The sequence below is a fragment of the Amblyraja radiata genome, chromosome 5, assembly GCF_010909765.2.
Source record: "Amblyraja radiata isolate CabotCenter1 chromosome 5, sAmbRad1.1.pri, whole genome shotgun sequence".
Taxonomy (NCBI): Eukaryota; Metazoa; Chordata; class Chondrichthyes; order Rajiformes; family Rajidae; genus Amblyraja; species Amblyraja radiata.
In genome coordinates this window covers 95,622,182-95,638,698 of record NC_045960.1, presented here as the reverse complement: position 1 = coordinate 95,638,698, position 16,517 = coordinate 95,622,182, and the positions used below count along the sequence as shown (strand labels likewise).

Sequence of the window (16,517 nt, the reverse complement as noted above, 5' to 3'; positions counted from 1 at the left end):
CTGTGTACAAGAAGGCACAGCAACGCCTGTTCCTGCTGAGGAAACTCAGGAGCTTTGATGTCAGACAGGACATTTTAACAGCTGTCTATAAATCACTTATAGAATCTGTACTCACCTTTAACATCACATCCTGGTTCACCCTCACCTCTGTCAAAGACAAATCAAAGCTTTCCCGGATCATCAATCAAGCAAGCAAAATAACCGGTAAAACTCAAAATCAATTATCAGTACTCCACACCCAGGCAGTTAAAAGGAAAGCCAACCTCATTACACAGGATCCCACCCACCCCCTGCACAAGTCCTTCCAACTTCAGCCATCAGGCCGCCGATATAAAGTCCCCCTATCCAAGAAAAACATCCACAAAAATCATTCATACCCATTGCCATAAACAGCTTAAATAAAAAATGAACAAGGGACAAATTAACCCTGACGCACTGTCACTTTACACGTATCCACAACTTTTATCTTGTCTATCTTTACAGTTTCTAATCTTTATACTTGCTTTTAAGATCTATACACACTGTGTGTGCTCGCAGAAATCTGTGTTGTATGACTGCTTATCAGTACATTGTCCTGGTTGTATGTTGAGCCACGTCAAAGAAGATTTTCTGTTACGACAGACAATAAAGTTTTCTGAATCTGAATCTGAATCTGAATCTTCTCTCCAGAGATTCTGCCTATCCCATTGAGTTCCTCCAGCATTTTGTGTCGATCTTCAGTTTAAACCAGCATCTGCAGTTCCTTCTTACACATCTGAAGACAACAGTCTTTTGCTGCTTTGTTGTTTGCCTCACCTAATTCCAGCTGTACTGTTGTCTGTACTGATTGTGGTTGAGTAAACCAGCAGTGGGAGCATGTCATCCACCCTATTGTGTCTGGGCAGTCACTCATTGAGATAATAGAGTCTCCATCCAATTCAATGCCTTAACATTCCCGTTCAGCATGAATCTATCACTTCCCAATGTTTTAACTTTTAATCGGTAGTTTTCTGGATGTGTTCTAGATTTTGGTTGGTGTGCTGAAGAACTTCTCAACATGAATTTTGAGCTTCAAGTGTGTGGCAAATCTCTAACAGAGAATCTAAGACCATTATATGAATGAGCCCTAATATGACTGTTATTCCCAAGAAGCTGCACTGTTGAGCCTCCAAGGGTAACTCAATCTTCCTTGGATGTGAAGAAGGAAAGTGAAGAGTCTCTGTATGGGCTGTACAGTCTCTGTACGGAGGGATAGAAACATAGAAAATAGGTGCAGAAGTAGGCCATTCGGCCCTTCGAGCCTGCACCGCCATTCAATATGATCATGGCTGATCATCCAACTCAGTATCCTGTACCTGCCTTCTCTCCATTCCCCCTGATCCCTTTAGCCACAAGGGCCACATCTAACTCCCTCTTAAATATAGCCAATGAACTGGCCTCAACTACCTTCTGTGGCAGAGAATTCCAGAGATTCACCACTCTCTGTGTGAAACATTTTTTCTTATCTCGGTCCTAAAAGATTTCCCCCTTATCCTTAAACTGTGACCCCTTGTTCTGGACTTCCCCAACATCGGGAACAATCTTCCTGCATCTAGCCTGTCCAACCCCTTAAGAATTTTGTGCGTTTCTATAAGATCCCCCCTCAATCTTCTAAATTCTAGCGAGTACAAGCCGAGTCTATCCAGTCTTTCTTCATATGAAAGTCCTGACATCCCAGGAATCAGTCTGGTGAACCTTCTCTGTACTCCCTCTATGACAAGAATGTCTTTCCTCAGGATGTGGTGGTAGTGGTGTGCCCGTGTGCCTACATGTTTCCTTCTTCTTGGTAGTTGTGGTCGCAGCTTTGGAAGATATTGCCCGAGTCGTCTAAGAGGGTCAAACAAAGTAGATGTACCACTGTGCACTGGTGATGGAGGGGGTGAATGGTTACATTGGTCGGGCTGGCGATCAAGCATTTATTTGGATGGCGGGTTTATACAGTCAAATCACTATTTTCCGAAAGCTCTCTAATCGGGATTTGACATCTTGTTCCAAATTTTCAGGCCGGACCTGGTAGATATGCGTCAAGTAGCAATTCAAAACAGCATGAACAACTTGGAACAAGCCTTTGGTGTAGCTGAGAAGCTTGGTGTCACCAGACTGTTGGACGCTGAAGGTAAGCTTCGTCACTGAGTCAATATTATCTCTGGTCATTTCAATGTCGCAAATTATACACCTTGACCTGCTCAGTCCCACCATGACCAGATGAAAACATGTTGGTTATTTAATAGCCTCTGGTTTTTAATTTGTGGAATCAGTTTAATACTTCAGCAATAATCTACTCCCAGGAAAACGTGTGTTTTATCTGCACATTGCATTCGGAGCAGAGAAAGTTAAAGGGAATATTAATAGAGGCACTAAAGTAATGATAAATTATGATAAATGAAAATAAAGAAAAAAGTATTTCCACAGGGAGAAGAGTCAAGAGCTGGCCATTCAGATTCAAGTTGATTAAAATAATCTACAAGTAGATGAGGGACATTTGTCTTTTATACTATGTGTTATGACTCGCTGAAAGGATGGAGGATCGAGATTGAGGATAACTTTGTAAAGGAAATCTTGAAGGGAAACAAAGCAGGGTTCAAAGTGTATGGGAATATTTTCAGTAACTGGATGAATGTCCTTGAGAAGATGATGGTGACTTGGCTTCATAAGCTTCAGTTGTCATCCCGCTGAAGATGGTCCTGCAGTGCTGGTGGAGGAAGGTGCTTCAGGATTTTTGACCCTAAGACACTGAGGGCTAGTGATACTTTTCCAGACCAGAGTGGTGTGCGGAGAGGGAACCTGCAGGTACTGCTGTCCCCACGTGCCTTCATCTCTTGTTCTTCTTGTTGGTTGAGATCACAACTTTGGGAGATATTGCCCGAGTAGCATAAGAGTAGCCATACCACTGTGCACTGGTGATGGAGGGGGTGTATGGTTACAGTGATGGTGGGGTTTGTGATTAAGTATTAGTTTGTATTGCTGATCTATGCAGTCAAATCACCATTTTCGTTAACGCCGTTAATCATGATTTGATATCTTGTTCCAAATTTCAGACCTGGTGAATATGAGTCAAGAGGCATATTTTATCCTGTGATATTGAGTTAGATAGGACTCTAGAGGCTAGTGGAATCAAGGGATATGGGGAGAAGGCAGGCACGGGTTATTGATTGGGGACGGGTTATTGCTGGCTCCTGCACCCATTTTCTATGTTTCTATTTCTATCTAGGTTCTGGGGTTTTGTTGATGCTGGAGCCAGTTTGGCAGATGGAGATGGTGGAAAGGCTTTGGGATGTCAGGATGTGAAAGAATGCCCACACTCTTACACGCTCTCGTATCTGCAATATATGGAGTGATGGGGGGGGGGGGGGGGGGGGGGGGGGGGGGGGGGGGGAATCAGTGATGATAATGGCTTTGAATTTGAAGGGTAGGAGGTTAGACGTCCTTGATGAGGTTGGTCATTTGGATTGTAATTGTGCCCCTCGAATGAAATTGATCATTAGCTGTTTTGATTGCCTTTCAACAATCAGAAATATATACTGCACCTTATTACCTGTAGAATTTCATGGAGTCATGTCCGTTTTCTGTTGTAATTTCTGTTTGTTCAACTGTACATGATGCTTAACCACTGATGCTTCCCTCATTTCCTCAGACGTTAATGTCGCATCCCCCGATGAGAAATCTGTGATCACTTATGTGTCGTCGTTGTATGACGTCTTTCCCAAGGTTCCAGAGGGTGGAGAAGGCATCAGTGCAAATGTAAGACCCTGCAGTATATCACCATTCATTGACTGCTGACCCATTTTACTCTTCACCTTTTGCATTTGAGGTTGTCTAATGGATTCTTGAAACGGAATAACCCTTGTTCAAACTTGTTTTGGGCTTCTGCTAGGACGTAGATGTCAAATGGATAGAATACCAGAACATGGTGAACTACCTCATCCAATGGATCAAGCATCATGTGACAGTTATGTCAGATCGGAGCTACTCGAACAATCCTGCAGAACTTAAGGTGAGATGTTTAGAACATAGAACATAGAATGGTGCAGCACAGGAACAGGCCCTTCAGCCCACAATGTCCGTGCTGAACATGATGCCAAGTTAAACCAGTCTCCTTTACCTGAACATGCTCCATATCCTTCCTTTCCCTGCATATCCATGTGCCAATCTCAAAGTCTCTTAAATGCCACAATCACATCTTCCTCTTCCACCACTACCAGCAGTGTGTGCCAGCTACCCACCAAAGATTATAGAGCAGAGCAAGATGCGCAACTCTGGGAAAAAAGCGTAGTATGACATGGGTATGGCATGACGCCATTTTATTGAGCTGCAATAAAATTTACAATAATATGAACTAAATATGTGAAGTGATCGATACTATATAAAACACTGTTCCCTACAACACTGATTACACCAAAGATGATAGAGCGGATCAATCTTTGGAACGGATTACACCGAAGATACTAGAGGAGCATTGCCCGCTGCCTCAGGAGCGCCGACCGCGGGCAGACGCTTGAGGCTCTCCCGCCGGCCGCCTTCATCTGGTATCGGGGGGACCGAGAATCAGTCCTGGATCAACTCAGGAGTGGAGGAAACGTCCTCGTCCCCCAAAGATACTAGAGAAGCCTCTAGTATCTTTGCTTTCCCCTGCGACCTGATGTAAGAGCAGATTGTATAACTGTGGAGTCCGTCCCCTCTACCAAAGATGTGGCGTTTGGCATAAACAAATGGCGGCCGTGACGTTCCGTTACGTACAACACGTCAGTCCATTGGATTTCGGAGGAGTGGTCTATCTTGCTCTGCTCTATAATCTTTGCTACCCACCACTCTCTGTGTTTAAATAAAAACATGCCCGGCACATCTCCTTTAAGGTTTACCCCTCTCACCTTAACACTGTGCCCTTTAGTCTTTAAGATTTCCACTCTAGGGGAAAAAGGTTCTGGCTCTCTACCACATCTATGCCCCTCATATTTTTATATGTCGCTATCAGATCTCCCGTCAGCGTCTGACTCACCTGAGAAAGCAATTTGAGTTTGTCCAACCTCTCTCTAAACAAATACCCTTTAATACAGGCAGCACTCTGGTAAACCTCTTCTGTATCCTCTCAAAAGCCTTCACATCTTTCCTGCAATGAGACGGTCAGAACTGCACACGATGATCCAATTCTAATTTAATTTCAGTTCAAGTGTGGAAGAATAATTCTATGAAATTTAAGCGAAATACTGCGAATGATGGATATGTGAAATAACTTGACTTCATTCCCTCATTTGTGGCAGTTCCTTTTATAGCAATATCTTAATTATCAACCCTCTCCTTTTATAGGCACTTTATAACCAGTACATGCAGTTCAAAGACACAGAAATCCCACCGAAAGAGATGGACAAAGTTAAAATCAAGCAGCTATATAAATTGTTAGAGGTAGGTGCACCTCACCTGTCACATGCTTGCATGGCCAAAGTGCTTTCACTGTTGCAAGACTGAAAGATGGGTAATGGTTCCCAGCGGTTGTAATCTTGAAATAAGGCAGAGAATGGTGTGAATAATGTAGCTGGGGAAATCTGTGGCGAAACAGAATCAATCAAGCTGGGAGATTTCATCAGAACTAGGAAGAGTTGGAAGTTGGACTTGATTTAAGTTGCAGAGAAGAGGAGGGATGGAAAGGATGCAGAACAATAGACATGAAATGTGTAATTTTGTCTCAATTATTCTGCATCCATCCCATCCCACCTCTACACTGGAGAAGGGTCCTGACCCAAAAGGTCACCTGACAATTCCCTCCCCAGTGCTGTCTGACCCACCATTGCTTTAGGTTTTACTCAACATTCCAGCATCTGCAGTCTCTTCAGGCTTCTGAAACATTATGTGTCAATTTCCCTCCACTGATGCTGTCTAACCAGCTGAGTTCCTCCAGCACTTTGTTTGTTGCACAGTTGGGGAAATTTGTAACTCATTTTGAAACGTGTGAATTGTACGACCACTTTGGTTATTGTAGTTCTGTTAAGTACACTGCCGCGGAGGTTGCTCAGGAGGTTGCTCACAAATGAGGGTGGCTGAGAACCAGCACGGAAACAGGATCGTCGGCTCAGTGCTGACATTCAAGCGCCCATTTATACATTTTATCCTCTCAATATTCCCATCAGATCACAGGATGGCACAGTGGTGCGGCTGGGAGAGCTCACAGTCAGGGTCCGTGTTTGATCCTGTCCTCGGGTGCTGTCTGTGTGGAGTTTGCATTTTCTCCACAGTGGGTTTCCTCCGGGTGCTCCAGTTTCCTCCCACTTCCTAAAGACGTGTGGGTTTGTAGGTTAATTGGCTTCTTTAAGTTGTCCCCCAGTGGGTAGGGAGTGAATGAGGAAAGTGGGATAGAGTAGAACTGGTGTGAATGGGCGATCGCTGGTCGGCGTGGACTCAGTGGGGCAAAGGGCCTGTTTCCGTGCTGTATCTCTAAACTAAAATTAAACTCTACTATTTACCTACAAACTAAGGGTAATTTATGGAGGCCAAATAACCTACGAATCTGTCTTTAGGATATGGGAGGAAAGTGGATCACCCACGGTCACAGGGAAACCTGGCAAACTCCACAGGAGGTGAACGTCCAGTCCTGGTCCTGGGGTTGGCGGGCAGCTGCTTCACCAGCGTTTCCATTGTGTTGCCATAAACCACGGGAGTTAGTTAGTTAAGGATTGTATTGAGCTCAGTAATTGGAGCAAAGTAGACCATCTCATTCTGGACACTATCTGTCGACTGTCACTGCTTTTAAAATAAATTATTTCGAGTCACGAAGTGTCTCTCTATCAGCCCCAGGTCATGTGACATTCGTAATTGAGAAGATGATCTGTTGCCACCAGTTATAGAGTCCTGGAGCTGCACAGCACAGAATCAAGCACTGTGGCACACCTTGTCCATGCTGACCAAGATGGCATATTTAATTAGTCCCATTTCTGGCCCTTGTCTCCACTGTGGTTGTTTTCCACAAACTCTCCTGTCTCTCCGTATGGATACGAGGCCTCTCTTTATCCCACTCTGTTTAAGTTGCAGTACGGGACAGAACTGGATAACTTTATTCAGAGCCAGGACTTGATTCTCTTCTTTGCCAGTTTGCTGTGCTGTGTCGATCTTTTAAAGGAGTGAGCTTGGCCAGTTTTATCGTCTCCGTTTATGGCGACAAGGAGAGGTAGTAATAACTTTTTTTTAAATTTCAAAATAAACTATATTCAATTAATAAATATATACTGTAAAGGAACTGTGCAACAAAAATTCATCCAACATTCACGGAGGCTATACATAATAACAGCCCAGCTGCTTTTGGGAACGTGCTGGTGAACTGACACCTTCTACTGCTGCACTGTGCATGGAGGAACTAATGCCACATCACAGTCGGGTGGGGACCTAGGATTTTAATCTAGGAAAATGTTTGCTATTTCTGGATCTTCCTTTGTGCATTCAAAACTGAAGTTGTAAAAGTTTCAACTTTGAGTACATTATATCTGATTGGCACCATGTTCAAACACGAAACCTGGGAACGGTGAGTTCACAGATCAGAGAGATAAAGAGAGCAGATTTGGAAAGAAGCATTCTGTGGGTCCTATTTCAGCATAGATTTTCACTTTGATTGATGTTTTTGAATGGGCTATTATTTCTCTGTGTCTTTTAAATAATGTCTTTATCATTTCCGTCCACTTTGTAGATAATAGCTTGAGGTGGAGCATTCAGAACTAGTAAAGAAAGTCAAACGGAGTTGAGTTCATATTGACCCATATTTTTTGTGTTATATTAAGTCTATTCTTTGTATCCCCGTATTATTCTCCTTTCCTCATTTAAAAAAAATGTTTGTAAGACTTTCTCCACCTTTTAAAAATGATTGGAGTAAATAATTGCCAACACCCTCCAAACCAACTGCACTGCCCTCCCTCCGGACATTAATTCTTGCATGTCAGTTGTTATCTTCCATTGAACTATTTAAAATTAACCAGGTCTTTACTTGACGTCAATGAGGCAAACAAACCTGGGCCCAGAACTATGCATTCATTCCTCGGGTTTGGTCTGTTTTGGAAACTTGTGAAGAAAATAAGAGATCCGTATGTCATCCTCACCCGACTTTGAGGTGGCACGGCGTCAAAGCTGGTGACGTCCAATCCATTAGATTAATAATAATAATATCTTTTATTGTCATTGCACGTCAGTGCAACGAGATTTAGTATGCAGCTCCACTGATGTACAAGAAAGGTAAATAAATACAATACATAAATAAGCAAGCTGAATTGATTGACGTGACCATCTGAGGGAGACTGTCCAAAGGGGGTGGGCACTCATTAGGGCCGGTTCAGAGCCGCTATAGCTCTTGGGATAAAACTGTTCCTGAGTCTGGAGGTTCGGGCGTAGAAGGCCTTGTAACGTCTGCCGGAGGGAAGTAGTTGAAACAGACCGTGACAGGGGTGTGATGAGTCCTTATGGATGCTGAGGGCCTTCCTGAGGCACCGTGTGTGGTAGATGCCCTCCAAGGCTGGTAGCTCTGTCCCGATGATCCGCTGCGCTCTGTTGACGACGCGCTGAAGAGCTCTCCTCTCCGTCTCCGTGCAGCTGAGATACCACACAGAGATGCCATACGTTAGTATGCTCTCTGTGGTGCAGCGGTAGAACGTTGTCAGCAGCTGTTGGGGCAGACCAGTCTTTTTTAATGTCCTCAGGAAGAACAGTCGTTGCTGTGCCTTCTTGACCAGCGCAGCGGTGTTTGTGGACCATGCGAGGTTAGATTAGATTAGATTCCTTTATTTGTCATTCAGACCTTTCGGTCTGAACGAAATTTCGTTGCCTGCAGTCATACATATAATAATAAATAACAAAACGCACAATAAACACAAATTAACATCCACCACAGTGAGTTCACCAGGCACCTCCTCACTGTGATGGAGGCAAAGTCTTAAAGTCACTGTCTCTTCCCTCCTCGTTCTCCCTCTGCGCTGAGGCAATATGTTGTTACCCCACTGGGCGATGGTAGTCAGTCCCGCGGTTCAACCGAGCTCCGCGAGCGGACCGGTTCAAACTCCGTGGCCCGGGGGTGGTCGAAGCTGCCGCCCTCCAGTCCAGCGGACGCAGCTATTGCCGCGGGAGCTCCGTAAAAACAGGTCACCAGCCTGTAACCTGCGAGCTCCCGACGATGTCGTCCACTGGCCCGCGGACGAGCATCGGATTCAGGTCGCCGCCGTCGGAACGCCGCCTCAGCCACCGGACCACACAAGTATCGTCTGTGTGCGTGAGATTCCTCCAACATTCCAAAGATGTGTGGGTTGGTTGGTTAATCGGCCACTGTAAATCACCCCTGGTACAGTTAAGCTCATTGTCACGTGTACCGAGGTGCAGTGAAAAGCTTTTGTCGTGAGCTAACCAGTCAGCGGAAAGACAATGCATGGTACAGATGGGTTTCATGAGATTCGGGGGTGTTGATGGGCATGTGTGACGGTATAAGTAAATCACAGAATTTAAGGGAATTGATGTGAATGGGGCTGGTAAATGGGTCCATGGTCAGAAAGGCCTGAATCCATGTTGTATGGCTCTACGATTCTATGGATCTCTTATTGTTTTCCAGGCGTGGATTGAATTTGGTCGGATAAAACTTCCTCAAGGCTATCACCCAAATGACGTGGAGAAGGAATGGGGGAAGTTAATCATCGCAATGTTAGAAAGAGAAAAGAGTTTGCGCCCAGAGGTGGAAAGGTTTGTGACAATTAAGATTGGTGTGATTTTATGAAGTAGTTTCCTTATAACCGTTCAAACATAAATACTGTGGAAAACACAAAGTGCTTGCGAAACTCAGCAGGAAAGGTGGAAGAAATGGGCAGGCGACGTTTTGGGTTGGGTACCCTCTTTAGTTGGAGATGCCTCAGCATCTTGCATCAGTCTGAAGAAGGGTGCCAACCCGAAACGTTGTCTGTCCATTCCCTCCGTGGATGCTGCCTGACCCACTGAGTTCTTTGTGTTTTGCTCAAGATTATAACATTGCAGTTGCTTGAGTCTCTAAAATACTGTGGAACTGGAAATTAAAACAGAAAATGCTGGAAATAACTGATGAGACAGCATCTGTGGGATCAAGAAAGGTGGTCAATGCTTGAGGTTATCAGAACTGTTTAATTCTAACTATTCCCCGTTGTGAAGAAATGTTGTTGGCCTGACACATGAGCTGTTTCCGTCGTGTTTGCTTCCTGACCTGCTGAGCAATTCCTACATTCTGTGTTTACTTCCCCTATCTGGGCAATGATTGTCCAATACATTAAATCTGATTCCCATGCAGGAGCATGCACCACAGGTGCTGGGACCAGTATTGAGGGGACCTATGGTGCAGTAATGGTGCAATTTCATCTTCTTCATCAAATGCTGTTACAGATTTATTTCTCATCCCTTAGAATCAATTCTTGATGTTCAGGTTGTAACATGACAATAGCAACAATGACTGGATATTAGGAAGTGATAACTGGTGACTTAGAACATTGAACAGTGCAGCACAGGAGCAGGCAGATGAGATCAGTTTAACTTGGCAACATGTTCGACACAAACATTGTGGAGCAAAATACAATTTTATATTTATACAAATGTATACAATACAAACTGAAAGCATCTGCATGTACATGATCCATATTCCTCTATTCCTTGAAATTCCATGTGCCTGTCTAAAAACCTCAAACGCCACTATCGTATCTGTCTCCACTTTCACCTTTTACAATGTGTTCCAGACCCCCCACCACTCTCTGTGATAAAAAATACTTGCCCCGCACATCTCCTTTAAACTTTTCCCTTCTTACACAGACTGAAGAAAGGTCTCGACCCAAAATGTTGCCCATTCCTTCTCTCCAGAGATGCTGCCTGTCCCGCTGAGTTACTCCTGCATTTTGTGTCTATCTTCACTTTAAACCAGCATCTGCAGTTCCTTCCTACACAATGAGTTCTAGTTCATAATCTCCACAATAAACTCCATGTGTTGCTTTCTAGCTCCATATGTAACTATTTCTTTGCTACTATTAAATAAGTAACTTATCCTTGATATTGTGCTTAAAACCCTTGTACTCTTTCCAACATTAATGACTTTATCATACAATAAGGAAGGGTTTGTTCTCTTTTTGAACCGAAGCCAGGAAAATAATTTGAGTTTCACATTGGAGATTATAAATTGCTGGGTAGGCCGAAACTCATGGTGGGAAATGCACGCAGAAATCTACGTGTGTGCAGAAAGAATTGTAGTGAATTTAGTGCCAGACATTAGGCTTTAAATTTTAGTGTGATTTAGTTGCTTTTAATTATCTGCCACAGCTTTTCACATATTGGCTCACAACCAAGCCTATTTCCAAAGCAAAGAATTACTTGCAGATTTGAAAGCCACAGAGCCAACAGGATAAGTCAATAAAGTGGTTAAACAACACACAGGTGTTATCCTCTCCTCACTGAGGGAGGGAATATGAGGTCCAGGTGATTATGCTGGAATGATTCAAAATACTGGTTAGTTCCCAGGTTGAGCACTGTGCATAGTTCTGGTCACCACATTACAGGAAAGGTGTTATTGCACTGAAGAACTTTCAGAGGAAATTAATATGGAGCTGCAAGGACTGTAACATTTTAGCTGTGAGGAAGAACTATTTTAGCTATTTTATTTAAGCTATATTAACTGCTGTAAGCTCACATTGTTTTCTTTCGAACGGAGGAGGCTGAGGGGAAGTTTAAATTAAGAGTGATCTAGACAGAGTAAGTAAGAAATATATATATTTCCTTTAGCAGAGGGTTCGGGAAAACAGGGCCATAGATTTTGAAGCTTGATGGTTTAGAGGGGAAACCAGGAAAAATATTTTCACCCAGAGAGTAGTGGGGGACAGAAACTCTGCCTCAAAGCATGGTGGAAGCAGATAGTCTCAATACACTGAGTACTTGTTTGTGCACTTGAAGATCTGTGACCTGCAGTGCTGTGAACTAGTGCTGGAAGGTTAGTTTAGGCAGGGTGACTTTCTTTCAAATGGCGCAGACATGATGGGCTACTTGTGCCATGAATTTTCAATGATTCTCTGATTATCCCAACTCTCACCCACTTGACAACCAGTGAAATCGATGGCAAGCTCATTGGGCCACTGCCTGTGGGAGTGTAGCACTCCCTCTAGACTGCACCATGATGCCAGCTGGCTTCACCTGCATGTATCTGAGAGTGAATTTCAATCAACAAGTCTGCTGACTGCGAGATGTAAATTCTACCACTGAGGCGCTACTTACATAGAGTAGGAGTAAACGGGTCCTTTTCACAATGGCAGGCAGTGACTAGTGGGGTACCGCAAGGCTCAGTGCTGGGACCCCAGCTATTTACAATATATATTAATGATCTGGATGAGGGAATTGAAGGCAATATCTCCAAGTTTGCGGATGACACTAAGCTGGGGGGCAGTGTTAGCTGTGAGGAGGATGCTAGGAGACTGCAAGGTGACTTGGATAGGCTGGGTGAGTGGGCAAATGTTTGGCAGATGCAGTATAATGTGGATAAATGTGAGGTTATCCATTTTGGTGGCAAAAACAGGAAAGCAGACTATTATCTAAATGGTGGCCGACTAGGAAAAGGGGAGATGCAGCGAGACCTGGGTGTCATGGTACACCAGTCATTGAAAGTGGGCATGCAGGTGCAGCAGGCAGTGAAGAAAGCGAATGGTATGTTAGCTTTCATAGCAAAAGGATTTGAGTATAGGAGCAGGGAGGTTCTACTGCAGTTGTACAGGGTCTTGGTGAGACCACACCTGGAGTATTGCGTACAGTTTTGGTCTCCAAATCTGAGGAAGGACATTATTGCCATAGAGGGAGTGCAGAGAAGGTTCACCAGACTGATTCCTGGGATGTCAGGACTGTCTTATGAAGAAAGACTGGATAGACTTGGTTTATACTCTCTAGAATTTAGGAGATTGAGAGGGGATCTTATAGAAACTTACAAAATTCTTAAGGGGTTGGACAGGCTAGATGCAGGAAGATTGCTCCCGATGTTGGGGAAGTCCAGGACAAGGGGTCACAGCTTAAGGATAAGGGGGAAATCCTTTAAAACCGAGATGAGAAGAACTTTTTTCACACAGAGAGTGGTGAATCTCTGGAACTCTCTGCCACAGAGGGTAGTCGAGGCCAGTTCATTGGCTATATTTAAGAGGGAGTTAGATGTGGCCCTTGTGGCTAAGGGGATCAGAGGGTATGGAGAGAAGGCAGGTACGGGATACTGAGTTGGATGATCAGCCATGATCATATTGAATGGCGGTGCAGGCTCGAAGGGCCGAATGGCCTACTCCTGCACCTAATTTTATGTTTCTATGTTTCTATCATGTGTACATCAATTTATACATTACATTCTGCAAGAGAGAAAAAGACTGCAAAAAAAAAAGACATTAAGCCAAAACACGATTAGAAAGAAAAACAAGACCATGGTCGTGCAAGAGCTAGTCTGTAGCTTTTCGTTGATGAAGTAGGGTTAGTGTTGTATAGGTTGGTTCAAGAGTCTGATAGTTGTAGGCAAATAGGTGTTTCTGAACCTGGTGGTGTGGTACTTGAGACTTCTCTGTCTCCTGCCCAATGGTAGCGGTGAGAAGATGGCATGGTCTGGATGTTGGAAATCCTTGATACTGAAGTCACCTTATGAGGCAGCATGTAGATGTTTCCGATTTTGGGGAGGGCTGTGCCCCTGGTTCTGGACTCCCCCATCATAGGGAACATTTTCCTGCATCTAGCTTGCTCAGTCCTTTTATAATTTTATACATTATATAAGATCCCCTCATCCTTCTAAATTCCAGTGAATACAAGCCAGTTTCAAATTTTTCATCATATGACAGTCCCGCCATCCCAATGAATAACCTCGTGAACCTACGCTGCACTACCTCAACAGCAAGGATGTCCCTCCTCAAATTAGGAGACCAAAACTGCACACAATACTCCAGATGTAGTCTCACCAGGGTCTTGTACAACTGCAGCAGGACCTGTTCACTCATATACTCAAATGGTGGACCATGGTGCGTCCACCACTGTGCAGCCTCTTGCATTCTTGTTGCATTGAAGTTGCTGAACCAGGCCATAGTGCAACCTGCCAGGGTAACCATATCACCGTGTGTTCCACTGACCAAGCGAGACGAAGGAACTCTGCAGTGTTGTGCATAAAGGGCCTGTCCCACTTGGGCGACATTTTCGGCGACATTTTTCCTTCATCTAGCTTGACCAGTCCTTCTATAATTGTAGTGACATGCATGTAGTGACGCGCGGTGTCTCTCTGCCGCCCCAGGATTTTGGAATGTTCAAAATCCTCGCGCGACATCTGCGTGTCTTGTCATGCGCCCTTTCACACGATGACGTATGGGCGACGCATGGTGACGCACGGTCATTGCCTATGCTAATTTATTTTGTGTCACCGTGCACCACCACGCGTCACCCGTACACCATCGTATGTCAAGATGCGTCGCGGCGCGTCCCCTTTTATAGGGAAGCTGGTTAATAAAATGAAGTCACGCGCCCCAGATGACGTAACCTGTCGTATCTTGCCATATCGTGTCACGGGTGGATGTACATTGACGCTGCTTGACGGCTGTGACGTTACAGGCGCTGTCCTATGCTGCCGTATCCTGTCGCATGCTGTCCTATGGTGACGCACGCCCTGTCCCATGGTGACGCATGGTAATTGGTGACGCCTGGTGACGCAGAGTAACATCCTGTCGCTTTTGAAGCGACATCGGGCGTCTGTCACCTGACTGCTGTCGTCGCCCATAATATCGCAAAGTGGGACAGGCCCTTTAGTCGCTGCTGGTCACTAGTGCAATTAGCCTGAGCCTCTGTGACCGCAGGGAGAGATCAGCAGCCACTGTGCCTGGCTTGGATCCTGATCCTTTGGGTACGCACACCTGGGTGTGTATGTGGTGCATATTCCTGGGCTCCGTGAAGCCTACCTCTCAGGTGAGGCATTCGAAAGCTGGTCCTCCTCTTGAACTGTAGTCCTGTGCAAATTCACTACTTATGCAGAGAAGGGAAGAAGTTTTAAATGTATAAGTTAAGGAATTGGAGAACTTTTGGTGATGCGATTGGCGTGGCCTAATTGATGAAGGGAGTGCATTAGTTAAATCTAGTATTGAGGAAATGTTAGTGGTACAGTGGTGTAGCCAGTAGAAATGCTGCCTTGTAGCCCCAGCATCCCAGCTTCCGTTTTGATCCCCGGTGTTGTCCGCGTGAAATTAGCACGTTCTCCCTGTCACCACATGGGTGCTCTCCGGGTGCTCCTGACTTCCTCCCGCATCCCAAAGATGTGCAGGTTGGTAGTTAGTTTGGGGGCTGTAGTGTGTAATTAAGCGGTGTAACCTGAAAGGAATGATCGGGGACGTGGTGAGAATAAAACAAGATGAACGTAAGATTAGTGAATATAAATGTAGAGTGCGCTGAAGGGCTGATTTTCATGATGCATTGCTCCAAGACTCTATGATATTCAGTCACCGATGTACCAAGAAAGCTGCAGAAAGGACCAGATTCAAACCTCAAAAAGATTGTGTGAAACTTTAACCAGTAAACAGTTGGCTATTTGATTTCCACGTCAACTGGTCCATCCAGGTGTCTCAGGATTGCTTTTGTGGGAGGATATTAAAACCAACCTTCATCACTGAAAGGGAGTATTAAGTTGTTTTTTGGTGAAACAAGAGTTTGCTTTGTGGTTTTGCATGTAGGTGGGGCAGGGACAAGGAGGAGTGTCCAGATGTATCAATAAAAGAATTAATGAGTAGCAGGTATGTGTGCCCGGCAGCACATTCCTGACTGTTTGATCAGAACCTAGGACTGATTTAGTCTGCAGCGAAGACTCGCTTGTACTTGTACTGATGCAGCCAGCTGCCGACAGCAGAGCACTCTGAGAGCATGGTGTGTGTATGGGGACCGCTGTGCCGCCTCGCTGCTCTGATGGTGACGGGACAGAAAGGCGTTCAGGTTTGAGAGCTGCCATCAGTGCCCTCGCTGTTCAACATGAGCCATCAGGCTATAGTGTTCCGTGGCAACACGCAGCTCTCCCCGCGCAACAGCATCAGCAGCAGCTCCATCGAGAGCTTCTCCCCTCTCAGCTCTGGCGGGAGAACCTTTGTTAACTCCTGGACATCCTCAAGCAGCGACTTTGACGGCGTCAGGTAAGTCCGTCATCCCCATAGTGTGCACCGACACCTGGCTGCACTGAAGTTTATCCGCTCACTGCCTGGAAGCCTGCTGGGAGGAGATTGATTTGAAAGCTTCAAAAGATTGGATAAATGTTAGAAAGATTTAAACAAAAAGTTGCAGGGCTTTAAGAATAGTGCAGATGGGGCAGCATTAATCAGGAGGCTTTGCCCACTGTGTAGGAAGGAACTGCAGATGCTGATTTACCCTGAAGATGGACACAAAATTCTGGAGTGACCCTTCTTCATTCTCGACCCGAAACATCACCTATCCGTTTTCGTCAGAGATGCTGCCTGACCAGCTGAGTTACTCCAGCTTTTTGTGTCTATCTTTGGCTTTGCCTACTG

The 16,517-nt window shown here is 44.9% G+C and overlaps 1 protein-coding gene across 1 annotated transcript in view; it reads left to right on the top strand.

The window, feature by feature from the left end:
• The window catches only part of LOC116973618 (dystonin-like), a 523,324-nt gene that overhangs the window by 239,645 nt on the left and 267,162 nt on the right, over positions 1 to 16,517 (top strand). The window contains 5 exon segments of the mRNA XM_033021855.1: positions 2,022 to 2,134; positions 3,653 to 3,759; positions 3,893 to 4,012; positions 5,323 to 5,418; positions 9,587 to 9,714. Of these exon segments, the coding sequence (XP_032877746.1) occupies positions 2,022 to 2,134; positions 3,653 to 3,759; positions 3,893 to 4,012; positions 5,323 to 5,418; positions 9,587 to 9,714 (564 nt within the window).